Source organism: Anolis sagrei, chromosome 3 (genome assembly GCF_037176765.1).
Source record: "Anolis sagrei isolate rAnoSag1 chromosome 3, rAnoSag1.mat, whole genome shotgun sequence".
Taxonomy (NCBI): Eukaryota; Metazoa; Chordata; class Lepidosauria; order Squamata; family Dactyloidae; genus Anolis; species Anolis sagrei.
The window spans coordinates 182,655,622-182,672,699 of record NC_090023.1 but is presented as its reverse complement, the minus strand read 5'-3'; the positions used below and the strand labels follow the sequence as shown (position 1 = coordinate 182,672,699).

Here is a 17,078-nt window from a genome sequence, read left to right as displayed (position 1 = left end):
GTTCCCGAGTTATAGTGATATCTTCACAAAGCCTGGTAAAGATCTTTCTCCCTGCCAAACAGGCTGTAGAAATAAATCATACGCCCCTGGGTAATTTGTGCCCCAAATTTAGCACTGCAGTGGGTCTTCTTTTCTGTTGTTGCATTTCTTCTGTTTGTTATGCCTTTATATTTTGGGTTAATTAAATTTAAACCACTCACAGAACTTTTGTGTGATCAGAAGCAGACAAACATTATAAATAAAGTATTTTTCGTCTGCTATGGGCTTTCCTCTTCATGGCCTCCTTTCTGTTCCACTGAAGGACACTGGGTGGGATCATCCAAAGAATTGGGTAACACATGTTGCACATAACATAAACACAATTATTTTAGACATAATTAAGGCTCTCTATCCTCTTGCCTAATGTGGTTGCATAAATTAGCTAAATTGTGAGAACACCAAAGTAACGAAGACAACCAAACCATCTGATGCAGCATACTTTCCACAGGTAAGTGTAAAATACTGGCAACTACTAAAGCCATGAGGACAGACAGGTAAAAAAATAAACATCATCATTATTATTAACACAGTTTTTTATCGTGTCAGAAGCGAACTGAGAATGTACTGCAAGTAGCTTCTGGTGTGATTGAATTGGCTGTCTGCAAGGATGTTGCCCAGGGGATGCCTGGATGTGTTACAATCCTGTGGGAGGCTTTTCTCATATTCCAGCATGGAAAGCTGGGGCTGACAGATGGGTGCTCACCCCATCTTGAGGATCTGAACCACCAACCAAGTCTTCAGGTCAACAGTTCAGCTGGCACAAGGGTTTAAACATCATGCAGTACCAGTGAGCTTATTTATTTATTTATTTGTCGTGTCAGAGCAACCAGTCCATTACATTACATTTCTAACAGAACAAAGCAAACAAACAGACAAATACAAAACTTGTGAGTTTGGTAGTTGGTTAAATGTCCTTTGACCAGTATCTGGCCACTTAGAGTGCTTCCAGTGTTGCTGCAAGAAGGTCAGCCATTGTGCATGTAGCAGTGCTCAGGTTGCATTGCAGCAGATGGTCAGTGGTTTGCTCCTCTCCACACTCGCATGTCGAGGATTCCACTTTGTAGCCCCATTTCTGAAGGTTGGCTCTGCATCTCGTGGTGCCAGAGCGCAGTCTGTTCAGTGCCTCCCAAATCGCCCCGTCTTCTGTGTGCCCAGGAGGGAGTCTCTCATTTGGTATCAGCCATTGGTTGAGGTGCTGGGTTTGAGCCTGCCACTTTTGGACTCTCGCTTGCTGAGGTGTTCCAGCGAGTGTCTCTGTAGATCTTAGAAAACTATTTCTAGATTTAAGTCATTGACGTGCTGGCTGATACCCAAACAGGGAATGAGCTGGAGATGTCTCTGCCTTGGTCCTTTCACTATTGGCTGCTACTTCCCGCTACTGTCAGGTGGTGCAATACCGGCTAAGCAGTGTAATTTCTCCAGTGGTGTAGGGCGCAGACACTCTGTGATAATGCAGAATGTCTCATTCAGAGCCACATCCACTGTTTTAGTGTGGTGAGATGTGTTCCACACTGGGCATGCATACTCAGCAGCAAAGTAGCACAGCGCAAAGGCAGATGTCTTCACTGTATCTGGTTGTGATCCCCAGGTTGTGCCAGTCAACTTTCGTATGTTATTGTTTCTGGCACCCACTTTTTGACCAGTGAGCTAATTATCTAAGATAATGGCATCAAATTATCGTAAGCTCACCAGAATGGTAAAATTTGTTTTATAAGTAATTTCTATTCAAGAAAGAAAGCAATAGGACAGCAATGATAAAACAAGCACATAGTTTTAAAAATATATTATACTAAACACTACACAATTATATTCTACTGACTGCTAGAGAATTTCAACTAAATAGCAATAAAAATTATGAGCACATAAACGAAAGATACTAAAAACGCAACTAACAAAAAGATCTACAAACCTCACACTATCTGATAATTTTTAATCCTTTCCAGTCTGCTCTCTTTAACGATGATATAATCACATTTCTGATTTTGATAACACTCTGATTCATGAATTCTACAGTTGACAAATGATTCCAGCATTGTACTGAAAAGGCAATAAACAAGTCACAATCTTTCGTGGAGTTAAAGATTTCTCCTTAATCAGCATTGGCAATTTGCTCGTCTTGACGAGTTCACAAAACTTCGTCAACCATTAGTCTTGGTTGGAATAACTGGTTCCTTCCAGCATGGCCATTTTCCAAGTAGATTGTGTGTGGTTTTTAAAAGGCTTATAAGCAGGTAACCATAGTTTACAACAGCGACTGTATTTCTGATTACTTTGGAAAGGGCCTGAAATAAATTCAGAATAACAGAATAACACACTGTGTGTGTGCACTATCCTCCATTAGAAATTGAGGGATCAAACCCAGCCCACCACATATCATAGATGGAAAAGTACAATGAAGTTACCATTCACCAAAAAGAGACAAGATACCATCCTTTTGAATGGGGATAAAATGACTTAAAGCATCCAATAAGTGTTATGATGAAAGTATTCCTATGAAAAACAAGGTGCTTTTTAGAAGAGAAGACATGTAACAATGAATGAAGGCTATCTACAAAAATGTAGCAACATTTACTGCTTCTTATCAAACTAAAGATCACTCATTCGTTCTGAAGGAACATTCAATGTCAGTAAATAATTAGGTTGACTCAAAGCAAGGGAAAGAGGATTAACGCAACTGTTAAAACTGTGGTTAACAAAAGAAACCACATTTTCAGCAATCTCACAGTACAGGTAACAAATGCCAGTAGAGATTACTAACACACAACGTTATGTCACAATGTTCCAACTTGATTTCAGATTTTAGAGAAATATTTGCGTGTTTTCTAACCACTGGGTCATACTTAGGGGTGCAATTGGACCATTTAGAAAATGGAAAGGGGAAGGCAGAGGACAAAAAAGAAATCCAGCCCTAAACGCCTTCAGAGAAGCCAACATAGTCTAGTGAAGGAGACAGCAGAACAGCAGTATTTCATGCTTCCTGTCTCCTGCTAGTTTGGTTCCTTGTTTCTGTTGTATATTTTACTTACATCTGAGTATTCTACAGTAGCTCAGAGTTTTATGACAGCAGTTTTATGAACTTTATGTGGCTTATACTGACTAATTCAGTGCCTTTAAATGCCTAAAACAGAGAAGAAGAAATAATAATAACAATAAATACATTTATTACAAAACCTCTGCTTGAGGATCAAGGTAGGGTACAACATCACTAAAACAAAGAGATAAAACACTATTAAAATACAATACACATAGTTAAAATTCAGGTTAAGGTTTACTAATAAATGAAGATAAAATTCACAAACTAAAATTGACTGGGGAGGCCTGCTGGAAGAGATGGGTCTTCAGTTGCTTCTTAAATTCTGACAGCTAATTTAGCTGTTGAAACGTTTCCAACAAGACGTTCCACAGTCTTGGGGTGGGCAATGAAAAGATCCTCTGGGTCACCAATTGGGTTCTGGCCGGCCAGAATAGACGTCCCCCAGAGGACCTCAGTGTCCAGGGTGGATTGTATAGGAGAAGGCAATCCTGTAGGTAACATGGACCCAAATCATATAGGGCTTCAAAGGTAAAAAAATCAATACTTTGTACTTTTCCTGGAAACTAACTGGTAGCCAGTGGAGTGACTTTACTATGGATGTAATATGCTCATTCCTTGATGTTCCTCTAATAAAGTTTGGTGCCCATGATTTGAATTAACTTTCCAAACTTAGTACACAAGTAACCCAATGAAAAGTGCACTGCAGAAGTCCAACGTTGAGGTTACAACCTAGTGCACTACCATCTATATCTATTGTGTGAAGCAAGAGTTTTGCACAAGCACTCTGACAATGACACAAGAGCCAAAGTGAATGGGCCTGGAGGACTTCTCTTATTTCTGACCGCATTTCCTCTTTTTGAATGAATTAAAATATCTCAAACCAACACAGCATTCAGAGCACCAATTCTGCAGCAAATTATCTGAGCTGCAGTTAAGTTTAGCTAACAGAAACCCAGCTGTATAACTATGACTATGCCTGCTATTTAGATGTTTTTGCTACAAAGTGGCAAAAAAGGAGCTAGAATACGTTTTTGATTTTAAAAAGTGAATAGAACACAATGGACTACAGGAAGCTAAGAAAGCTCTGTGTTAGGGTTTGTACATGCATAGACAATCAAGCTCCACTGAAAACCAATGTAAGTGCTTGGAAATATTCAGACCATACTGAAGATCTGGAGGCACCTCAGGAGATGACCATACATGTTTTACTGGAAGCAAATAAAACCTCCTAGAATGCAGCTATTAATAATGAACAGGTACAATTAAACTGTCGCTTAGACACATAGTAAACTCCTAACCAGAAAGAAATATGAAATATTACCAGCTCAAAAATCACAGTTCAGTAGGTATTTTTCAAGTATAAATTAGATTTCCAATATATATATAACCCCTTCTTACCCAATTCTTTCACAGTAGCACCAAACCTTGATTGCGTGCGTCGACAATTTATAAAGTTAACAGCTTTAAACCAACAGACAGCAATAACCTTAGCACAGCATGGGAAGGTTAACCACAAAACAAAAACCAACTAAAATGTTAAGATGTCACAACTCTCACTCATTTCAATTTTCATTTCAAGCAACTCTGGATGGTTGCAGTAAGAAGGTGCTTGGGGCCTAAGGTTACATTATACAGTGGCAATCTATTTAGATGTAAAACTAAGATTTCGGTCCAAATGAACTACAAAATGGCTTTTACAATTTAAGGGATGAAAAGAATCTCTTATAAAAGTATTTTAAAAGTAAGCGCCTTATTTTATATATATTTTTTGCTTCAGGCAAATGACAAAACTGTTGCACACTCTATGTAGAAACAAAGAGCCCAGTATAAAAATCAGACTTCAGTTTATCATTGCTTTTTGATCCTTTTTTATAGGAACATATTATCTGAAGTAGTAGAAATACAATTAATATCTGCACAGGTGGAAAATCTCATTTATGTAAGGGCACAAGTGACCACTGAAAGATCACAGTTACAGGTAAACAACTTGTCCATAAATAATAGTAATAAAGATATCAGTGAGAAATTAAACCCATCCCAGATATGCCACTCTGGCATATCCATGCTGGCAATTTATTAGGACGAAAGCTTGGTATGCAAAGGAACTGCATTTGATGTACACTTTAAGAACAGCAAAGGATTCTAAATGTTCTAGAGTTGAAAAGACATATATATAGGAACTATATAGTGGGGGTATTTAAAATTAATCATGTCTTTTGTAGTTCTCCTTGGTCTCAGACCACTTTTTAAGTGATGTGACTGGAGCTCTTTTTAACTGCAGGAAAAGGAATAGTTTTAACATAGAAACTGAAGACTTTACCACATGATTCAGAAATGAAGCAGCTGGCCATACTAAAGTAAATAGAGGAACAGGCCCAAAAATAAAAGGAAAATACATGCAATCACATTCATACCTCAGGTCAACTGGGAATGTTGACTACACTCTGATCCCTACGTGAAAATGCCTACTTCAAAAATCCAATCATAAATTGTCAAAATCTCACCAATTTGATTTTTTAAACTGGAATTGTCCAATTTGTATAATAAATGGGATTTCCCTCTAATCACATGTGCTTTCCATTTACTTTAAACACAAAGTGTTTTATTCCATATATTTCCATATAAAAATACACCCAACACAGTGACAAGAATGAAACTTTAATCAGATTTAAGTGGAGTTTTAACACTAAGATAAAGGGCTGTTAAACACAATAACAAACGGACATCTGATTTGTATGAGACATTATCCTGTACATGTCATTTTTCTTGTTTTGTGTATCCTCAGTGCATAGCATTACACACAGAGCCACTGTTGCACAGCACAATAGTATCTGAAGAGGCTGAATCAGAATAAGGCTGCTTAACAGACAGATTTTTTAGTATATATTTATATATATATTCTATATGAAAACAGACTGAGAATTTTGAACTGGCGAAGTAAAGAGGCAGCTCTACCAAACACTGCAGTTAAAGCCTCCTTTTAGTGCACAGTTCCACCCCCTTCCATCTGCATGCATGACACATTGTAACAGTATTTTAAAAAGGTAAACGAGGCACTTTGTGGCAACCACAGGCATCGTCAACATATTGCACGTTTGCTAGAATTTAAACATGGAACTGCACACTAGCACCTGACACTTCTATTTCTCCTTTTTCCCTTAAAGCTGAAAACAATCGATGCTGCATGTAAACCTCCCTCTCGTTTACAACTTGTGCCCCAGCAAAGAATCTTGGTGCTATTTTATGCAACTGCCCTTCAGCTACGGTGATAAGCTATTTTAAATGGGACTACAGATGACTAGGGATGGCACAGAGCCTAAGAGAAAGCTCCTGTCAAAGTGATGCCTTCAAGTAATTTCAGACATGTAAGCTGCTGCACGTCCAAGAATTTAGCACACAGTCCAGAAACTCAAGAAATTACCTAAGAAGAATGAATTTTTGAGCTAATGATGAATACTGTCATAAATAAAGTTTTAATTAGGACTCAAACCTTTCCGTCATAGCAATTCTTGCCATGTTCTATGGGGATGGTAGCTGAAATAAAGTATAGGAGAATATGCATGATATATATTATATATAATATATATATATAATGCCATTTTTCCTTTTTCCAATGACTATACCATAAAAACGTAAGCAAGGCTTCTTGGAACCACTGACACATTCAAAATCCAAATCCTCATTCAGACCTTCACATTCCAAAGGAAGAACAACAGTGCAAAAGGCCACTCCACTATCTCCAATCTGGCCCTCCCAGTAGGACTCTACAAGACACCCAACACTGTCAACATCCAAAAGGCTTAAAGCACAAACTTTTGAGTCGGCTAATGAGGCTTTCAAATTGTTCAACAGAAACCAAGTTCAATGTGAGTCACTGAAGAAAAGTCAAAGGCGATTCAGTAGTTACCTCTTGCCAATCAGTTATTTCTATGGAATTATAGCACTGGGTCAAACATAGGAAGCCTTACCATGAGCTTTGCAGAAGTTTATATAATGAATGAAAGCTATGATCCTGTGCAGCTACATGTAAGTCCCACTAAAATCAATATGAACTAATGGGCACGCAACTACACACAGGATTAGAAAGGGAGCAAAATTCACCAATGAGAGTTAAAGGAGCATGTTGCCCCTTTGTTCCGTTTTCAGCCTGTGTTCTGCCTCAACTAGTGACCGTTTATACCCTTGTTATTAGCGCTAATAGAGACTGGGCACAATGGATTCCAAATCGGTTTACTCAAGTGGAATAACCAATAATGGACAAGTCAACGCCAATAAACCAATGGGATTTTACACCATGATACTTCAAAATAGCAATTCCAAATGTTTGAAAGACAAGATTTTTTTGATTATCTTTTTTGTTTTTTAGAAAAAAATATTATTCTGACCTTTATCACCCACAGCTCAAGGAATGGCAATTTCAACACACAAGTAACTGTGTACGACCATTTGTGACAGATAGCCTCCACATTTGTATGGTTAAGTCATTGTTGCTGTTTCACGTGTAACCACTTTTTCAAATCCCTTCATTTGTAGATCTTTTATGATGTTGTGGAAGGTTCATTCCTGTACCCCTAATAAAGAACCACTCCCTCTAGCTGCCTTTTCTAGCACCATTATGCTTAAAAATAAAATAAAATGCACAAACAAGCAGTGACAGCGGCGATTCCTCAAATGTCCAGGATTTATTACTGTTGCATGCTAAAGAGGTGCATGTAAGTAAGCTGGAAATGGTACACAGTCCAGGGTCCAGCAAAGACATTCCTTTCTGAGCCTGTCTTTTCACTCACCTACCCACATTACATACATTTGAATGTAGAAAAACTCTGTTACTTCTCTGAGCCAACTTCAGACTTATCTGTTGCCACAAAAGTGCAAAGAAAGGGGCAGGATGTGAACCTGTGTATTAGAAAGAGCTTTACAGGAACCTCAGTTGGCGACAGAACACAAAAGGAAGATTCCTACGTATACACATCTGTCTCCACTTTTATAAAACTGGAATCAAATGGGAAAGTGCCATCTTTGTGTTTTCCTAATTGAAATTTAAATGTCCTCTTGACACAAAAAGGTATATACATAACATAGCTACGTAACCTTTTTTCAACGGGACAACAAGTGTCAAGCCCAATGACATCATAGGGCAAATGCGATTGGTCAGGTAAAGAACTGTTCCTACAACTGATAATTGTGACACAATGTCCTATTGCCATTTCAAAAGGTCCATAATTCAGTTTATTCAAGTTTTTCTCTTTGTGGTTTTTTTTCCCAAATAAAAAAAATATTCAGACTTTTGTAATCTGTGTATGCTGATCTTCATCAAAAGGTTCGTTCTCTGGATCAGAGTCAGTGGTGTCAGAATACCTATAATGATCAGGTTCATTATCACTAACATCCGGTGTTACTGAAGTTGAGCTGCTTGCCTCTGTGTTTGATGGCTCTTCTACTGTTTTCGTGAAAAATAGTTTCACCTGGGGAAAAACAAGAGGACAACAGAAATCAGTATGTATCTGAGAAAAATCTGGATCTCACACAGTTGGTATTAACTAATGCCTGGTGTTTTTATGTGAAGGTAACATTTAGGGTCCTTTTCAAATTTAAGTTTTTCTTTAAAAGGCATTTATTTATTTATTATTTAAAATAAAAAACCATAGTTATGGACTACTTTTTAACTTGCTCATACAATAGGAGAAATCTTGGCAAACTAAAGTAATGTTTAAAATTACTACAACAATAAGCAAGAAAAAAGAAAAGAGATAAACAAAGTAAGCAGCTATACTTTTAGTATTATAAACAAATTTAAAATGTTTAAGTAAATAGCTGTTGATCTAGGGATGAAAACAATACTTCAACAGTGTCTTTCTGTGGAAAGGATGTTCTAAACCAGGGGTCCTCAAACTAAGGCCCGGGGGCCGGATACGGCCCTCCAAGGTCATTTACCTGGCCCTCGCTCAGGGTCAATCTAAATCTGAAATTACTTGAAAGCACACAACAACAACGACAACAACAATCCTATCTCATCAGCCAAAAGCAGGCCCACACTTCTCATTGAAATACTAATAATTTTATATTTGTTAAAATTGTTCTTCATTTTAATTATTGTATTGTATTTAAGGGTTGGGTTTTTTTTTTCACTACAGATAAGATATGTGCAGTGTGCATAGGAATTAATTCATGTTTTTTTCAAATTACAATCCGGCCCTCCAACAGTTTGAGGGACTGTGACCTGGCCCTCTGTTTAAAAAGTTTGAGGACCCCTGTTCTAGACCCAGGATGACCCAGTAATAATAAAAGTTATTCTCCTTTTGTCACACACCATATTTTAAAACCCACCTAATATTTTTGTACAGGCAGGTTGATAAAGGGAGAGGTGTTCTTTCAGTGATTTAGTCAGTGCCAGCTACAAATATTTTAACATATGAATTATACAAAAATTCCAGACAAAAAGTGTGTACCATTTTGTCTGTCATGAAGTTTCCTATTTCTTCTAAAATAGTGCTTCTCATGCTGCCTGATACATGTATGAGGGACCAGCAGGTTTTTCCAGTATATTAGGGACTGGCACCATATCTATGCTCAGTAGCTACAACATTTTCATTCTTTCTGGGAAGTGCTCCATGAACTAGCAGTCAATATGTCAAGGATCAGCACTGGTCCACGGACCACCGCTGTGAGTACTGCTATTCTAAAAGGATTGACATTTTGACCTATATGTTTCATTTTCTCCATTTCTCAACAGATTTTCAAAAAGAAAATTCAAAATTGTTAGAAGAAACTTTTGTTTGAACTTCCAAAATTGAATGCTTACATTCAATTGACCCCCCCCCCCCATAAGTCTAGGGGTTAAGTTCCCAGACTTCTTTTGGATACCAAAAACCACCGTTAATAGCAAGCCCTATTGAAATGAGGGACCTTTGGCCCAATAATATCACAGTTTTTTGCTAGATGACCTAGGAAATATCTAGAGATGAGATATCTTTTCAGATGTGGATAAATGAAACAACATGTGGCAGTTCCAAAGATATATGGGTCTTACTATATTTATCAAATGGAATGGTAATGATGATGAGGATTAACATTTTGTCTCTTTTCCACAATATTTTGAAACTCCAGTTAACAAAATTCAATTTAGCTAGGCTTTGTCAAAATCAACTTGATACTTCTTCCATCTTTGATCCTTTTATGTTATATGTATGCAAATATAGATCAAAGACTGGGGAAACACTATGCACATTCAATAAATTCTATTCTCAGAAATAGCTGAATATTAGCAAAAATGCATGAATACCCATTTTGGCCATTAAAGAAATCCCAAATACATATTTGTGATAATCTTTACTAGGCCACCATATTAGACATAAATCAAAAAACATCATATTGCGCACGGGGGGGGGGGGGGGGAGTGGCACTCCTGGGATAATATGATGTAGGCGTGCACCTTTGTTTGTTTGAAACATTATAGAGAGAATGTTTAAGCATACAGAAACTTCATTCTCTGCCTTCCACTACCCCAATAGAAAATAAAGAAAAATGGCAAGACCAATAAATAAATAAATAAGGTAATTTAATGGAATAAAATACGTAGAATTTCTTAAGTCTTCCCATTATTAATAGTAACAGATATTCTTTATTGGTTTGTTAAGGCATGAGATAAAAAGGGACTTCTAATCTTCAATGTACAGTACATTTCAAATCACTGCACACTCTTCACATTCTATTACTCACCTTAAAGTTTGGAGAAAAGTAACGATTTGCCTTGTCTTTATTTGCCTTGTCCAAATCATTTTTTGTTAGTGTAAGTATTAGATATTCCTTGTCATTATCTGAACGCTCTGTACTGAAAATCCCATCAAGTTCTGGGTCCCCAAGAAGACTTCCATTTTCTACTTTGTCAGAATTTTCTTCCAGTCCTGGTATGAAGAATGTATTTACCCAGAAATGAAACATTTTTTCCTAAGGACAAAAAAGGAATTGCTTTAACTTACAAGGGAAAATCCAGATACACTGATAAGTCATCTACTGAAAGTTTGACTCTAAAAACATGTGTATAGAAACAATGTCAGGTGTGAAGTACTACTGTGAGGAGACTTGTTATGTATGTTACCTTCTGTACTCACACAGAAAATTGAATGTCATCGCTATCCTTCCCCATGCTTCCGATGGAAGTATCAACTCCAATTTGGTTTCCCCAATGATTAACACAATTACCATATGAAATATTTCTTCAGCATTTCATATGCATAACATGGGTGAGCGAGGTGTGGCTGTCTAGATCGTACTGAACTGCAATTCCCACAATCCCTAGTCAGCAGGATAGTCTACCTATTAATTAATTCATTCATTCATTTCATTTATCTGTCATTTTTACCCCAATGTGAGACCCAAATCAGCTCACCAAAGAAAATTAAGTTCAGTTAAAACCCGATAATAACCACTAAAACATAATATAATATTAATAATCTATATGTAATGTTCATTTGTGGGATTCACAGAACTCAAAAACCACTGGACTCATTGACACCAAATTTTGACACAAGACACCTAACAACCCAATGTATGTCCTTCACTCAAAAAATTGATTTTGTCATTTGGGAGTTGTAGTTGCTGGGATTTATAGTTCACCTACAATCAAAGAGCATTCTGAACCCCACCAAGGATGGAATTGAACCAAACGTGGCACACAGGACTCCCATAACCAACAGAAAACACTAGAAGGGTTTGGTGGGCATTGACTGTGAGTCTGGGAGTTGTAGTTCACCTACATCCAGAGAGCACTTTGGATTCAAATAATGATGGATCTGGAACAAACTTCACAGGAATATTCCGCATGCCCAAACATGAACAGAGATGGAGTTTGGGGGAAGTAGACCTTGACATTTGGAAGTTGTAGTTACTGGAATTTATAGTTCACATACAATTAAAGAGCATTCTGAACCCCACCGACGACAGAACTGGGGCAAACACACAGAACCCCCATACTTAGGCCATTGAGTCCAACTCCCTTCACCAGGGCAAGAAAACGTAATCTAAGCGCTCCTGACGAAGAGCCATCCAGCGATCGATATAGATAGATATATATGATTCACACATACAGAGATATAGTATCATAGATTCGAAAGGGACCCCTAAAGAAGGACAATGGTATGTTGCATGTTCCAGAGTGGGCAAACCCGAAAATCTCCACATCAACACTGACAAAGAAACAGCAAGAAATACTGTTTACCCACAAGCATAAAGGAATTGCATATATTAGAAACCAACACTTCCTAATTCCTTTATTTTCCAGATCACCAGACTGGGCCACAGCAAGGCGTGGCAGGGGAAGGCTAGTAATCACATTAAAACTATTCAAATACATTTCAAAATTCATTTTCCCAATCATACTAAAATCTGAGCTACAAAGAAATCAGGAGCTGTAAGGATTGCTCTCTTAAATATTGATTTTCAAGGATAGTTTAACTGAGGAACACATTAAGAAACTTGCAGTTTTAAAACTGTAACAAGTGCATTAGAAACTAGAATACAAGTATTTCAGCAATGATTACATACATTTCTCAGTTTACTTTGCTTTTTGCCTTCATTTCTAATCAACTGATTCTTGTATGCTGCCTTCATCCCTCATTTTTGCAGCATTTTCAAAGTGCTGTGTTATTTCATTCAACTCTGGTGCTAATAGGAGACAAAACCACCATTCCCTGTCCATCATTCTCTTCAAAAGCATGGAGCAAACATAAGGAAGTGAGTACAACTTGGATTGGAAGAGGATTTTGGAGGGGTTTTCAGCTTACTCACTTTATAAATGAACGTAGGATAGTAGCATAACTATACTTGCAGTAGGAAATGTACAGGTTACATTCAGTTGAGTACAATTCTTCTGCTGCAATGAATGAATGCTCTTAATCCCAGGAGCCAGGCAAATTTTGATTCCACTTTTTCAATAATAAGACTATGAACTCAATAAAAAAAATCAAAGGATCTCTAAGTATAACTTTCCAAGTCTGTGCATATTGTGTAAGTATTGCTAAAAAAAGAGCAGCTGGAAAAACTAATCTTGTAGCACCTTTATTTACACAACTTCAAAACAGTCTTGTTAATACTATTGCTTTTATATTTAGCAAATACAAAATGTATTTGGTAACATTTCAAAAAACTATGAACTACCTACAAATCTGAAGTTTTTTTGTTTGGTTTGTTTGGTTTTTTTTTTGCTAATGAACAGACACTGGTGTGTTTCAAAGACATATATTTCCGTTGTTTAGAAGGAATGCTATAACCAGTAGGGGGCTACTTGGCCATTAGTGTACTGAAGTGGATTTTAACAGTGAAGAACATATGATGCAATTGGAACTTGAAAATGTTTCTAAAGCTCATCTAATAAGTCTTGGCAAGATGGATTCACTACTTATGTTCCATAATGTAAATCTTTCATTGAATTTCTTTTAAAAAACATGCTTTTGAGGGGTGCACAGTTTAATGAAGCTGATATGCTATAGAATGAGTACAGATGTGCTAGCACTGATAGTTATAACTGTATGAAAATAAGAAAAATGACATTGGAGGAAAACTGGGTGGTAGAGGGCTCAAAAGATATAAGAAAGAAATATAAGAAAACAGAAAAATAACACAAATGCCAGATGCCAAGAATCTACTTGCTCTCATGTGACATTGGTCTAAACTGCACTATGTCGAATTTATTGAAACATATCCTCCTAGTACTTTTTTTTTGCCTTATTTTATTACATGAAGCACATAGAGATGAAAACTCATCCTAATTATTATTGTACTATGCATTGATGACTGAGTGAATCAAATGATATAATTGTTACTTAGTTTTTAAAATGTGCCTACAGATTTGAGTATCCCTTATCAGGAATTCCAAAATATTCCAAAAATCCAGAATTGTCTATATGAGTAACTAAGTGACATCCTTGCTTTCTGATTATTTTAGGTACACAAATGTTGTTTTATGCATAAAATTATTAAAATTATTGTGTATGTGCTATGTATGTAATGGGCATAGGAAACAAAATGAGTTTTGTGTTTATACTTGGATCTCATCTCCAAGAATTCTCATTATATACATTTATGCAAATTCAGGTATTTCAAAATCTGAAAAAAATATCTGAAATCCAAAACACTTGTGGTTGTAAGAATTTTAGATAAAGGATATCCAACCTATAATAACTACTTTGAATAAGCCCAGGAGTATGTTGCCGATTTCTACTATGACAACATACAGGTTACAAACAAAATACTTTGCCACTGATGCTCCTCAACTAACTTTAACATTTTATTCTAGTTGTTTTTGTTAAAAGTTAAAACTGAAATATTAGTGCACGTAACTTAAAGTAACTAGTAACAGGTTAATGAGTAATGAATTATTTGACAATAAAACAATGAATAAGTGCTTTCTGAGGACTTCAGTATCTGAAGGACTGCTTCTTTGTATATATACTTCACTGAATTCTTTAGTTATCTAAAGTAATTCGTTATTCTAAGTACTCCCTCAAACTGAGGAAGGAGGGATACAAAGGGAAAAACTACTTTTTCGGTGAGATCCAACACCCTCCCTCTCTAGAACAGCTTACTTAGCATCCACCCAATTTACTTTTCAGACAAAGGAAGTCTTCTGTTATTTTTGTCATCACATTAATATTATCATATTAAAAATATCATTCTCAATTCTCATTGTTTTAGAAAATAATTGAGTGACAACCAGTATTTTAAAAACATCATTATCAAGTCTTCCACTTTTTTTTATCAATGACAACTCAACCCATGCAACTCAAATACAATCTTCAGATTTTATTCTATACTTATTAGGGATGTGCAAAAAGTTGTTTGTGCATCCTATGTCGGAAGAATTTACGTAAGATCTGTACATACAATGAAATTTTCAAACCATGAGCACCGCCCATGCAAAAAACTTAAGATTCAAAACATTGACCTACTGACTTTTCAGAAAAGTTATGTAAGTCTCGTAAGTGGATCCAGGTCTCTGTGACGGGCACCGCTTCTCCCCAAAAGAGCTAGATTTGGTTCCCCCAAAAGGCCCAAGGAGGATGGCGAGACCCAGAGTTGAGGAAGAAGGCCCATTCTTTCCCCCAAAGGGAGCAGAAGAGGGGGAGGGGAGGAATAGACAGCCCAGAGAGAGACAGGCAAAGACCATCACACACTGAGGCTTTAACACACAGCCCCGGTATTCTGAAGCAAGCAGAATTCTGGGAGATGTAATTAAGGGAGTGGCCTTTTGAATTTTCTGCCATACTGGTCCTTATTTTCTCAAACTATATTTCCCAAAATTCTGTTTGTTTCAGAATACCGGGGCTGTTCACATTAAAGCCTTAATGTCATTAGGAGATGAAAGGGAGGGAGGGAAGGTAAGGAGGGTAGCGTGGGGTGCTGCTTTCTTGCTTTCTCTCTCTCTCTGCTTCCCGCCTTGTGCCTCCTCCTCCTCCCTGAAAGTTTTGGTGGGGAAAAACCCATGTTCATTCTCTAAAGCTGTGTTTCTCAAACTGTACTTCTCCAGGTGTCTTGGTCTTCAGTTTCCAGAAATCCCAGCCAGCTTACCAGCTGTTAGGAATTGTGGGAGCTGAAGTTCAAAACATCTGGAGAGCACAGTTTGAGAAACTCTGCTCTAAAGGGATTTCAAAATAAAAGGGGATTGTTGGAAGTTGAATCAACCCTATGAGGTATGCAAAGTTGAAAGGCAATAACTCCAAAGTTTGCCTCATAGGCTTCCTGTTGTTGTTGTTATTTCTTCAAAGGCTGGATGGGCATTTGTTGGGGTACTTTGCATGTGCTTTTCCTGCCTGGCAGAAGGGATTGCACTGGATGCCCCCTGGGGTCTTCCAGTGAACTAGTACAGTTACATTTATATTGATTAAAATTCCCTAAAATATCAATGGATGTGCAAATCTTTCTGAAACTTTGGGGGGGGGGGGGAAGGATAATTCCCTGGTTATATTGTATGATGGTATAGAAAATTCAAGGAGATAGCTCTTGAAGATTTTTTAAGAAAATGTTCATAAAAACTTTAAAAACTTCCCAAAAATCAGTGGATGAGTGAAACATTCTGACACTTGGGGGTGGTAACTTAGAGTGGTAAATGTGTAGCGAGTTTCATTGCAATAGCTCTAAAACTGAGGGAGGAAAAAGCCCTGTTAGTGTCCCCATTGGTGCAAATGGGCAAAAAACAAAAAAACTAACAACTTTTTTGGAACTCTGTAATAATTGACACTGACCCCTTATGACTTTTCCAAAACACTTTAGAATGAAAATGGGGATTGTGTGATTTTTTAAAAAGACAACGAAGCAGTCTTTCTCCGTTGTGCAGACCCCTCATACTTATACTTTCATACTTGTTTAAATCTTAAATTATGTTTCTCTGACTTCTATTTTGCCTTCATAATTGATGAAAGTATTTTATATCACAAGAAGACATTTGTTGAATAAAACACATTACTATATTGTACTAATATGCTATCATCATTGGGGAATTTTTCCTTTAGCTCACAAATCTGAAACTTCGAAGATTGCATAAAGAACATGTATTTTAATATGCACAAATGCAGGCTTTTAACATATTTTCTTTCTCATAAAACAAAATTTTAACCATTTGTATACCAACCTCTCATTAACTGAAGGTCAACCATAAAAGAGAATATGTTTATTCAATTGACTAATAATTATACTTTTATTTATTTGCTATATTTATACCCTGCCTTTCTCACCTCAAATGAGCCACCATCAAGGCACAATTCGATGCTGCATATACAAGCATACAGTAAAATAAAACATGTACATTAAAACCAAAAAGTTAAAAATATCTCAGCCTTCAAACCAATTGTTAAATCACGCAATCCACTCAATCTTTGATAAAGAAAACAAATTCACTTGTAAAAGGAAAGGCAATAAAAATTGAAAGTTCTATTCCATTGAGACTTGTCTCTATTTCTTTCTAATTCTAGTATAAACTTGTTGCATGCTCATGCCAACGTAGCCAAAGCAG

The 17,078-nt window shown here is 36.9% G+C and overlaps 1 protein-coding gene across 1 annotated transcript in view; it reads right to left on the bottom strand.

Annotated features, from left to right (window-relative positions):
• Window positions 1–5,715: 5,715 nt before the first annotated feature.
• PTEN (phosphatase and tensin homolog) overlaps window positions 5,716–17,078 on the bottom strand; it is a 61,771-nt gene continuing 50,408 nt past the window's right edge. The window contains exons 8-9 of the mRNA XM_060768775.2: window positions 10,793–11,020; window positions 5,716–8,538 (exon numbers count right to left, since the gene is read on the bottom strand). Of these exons, the coding sequence (XP_060624758.1) occupies window positions 8,353–8,538; window positions 10,793–11,020 (414 nt within the window). The 3' untranslated portion in view covers window positions 5,716–8,352. The remainder of the gene's footprint in view (window positions 8,539–10,792; window positions 11,021–17,078) is intronic.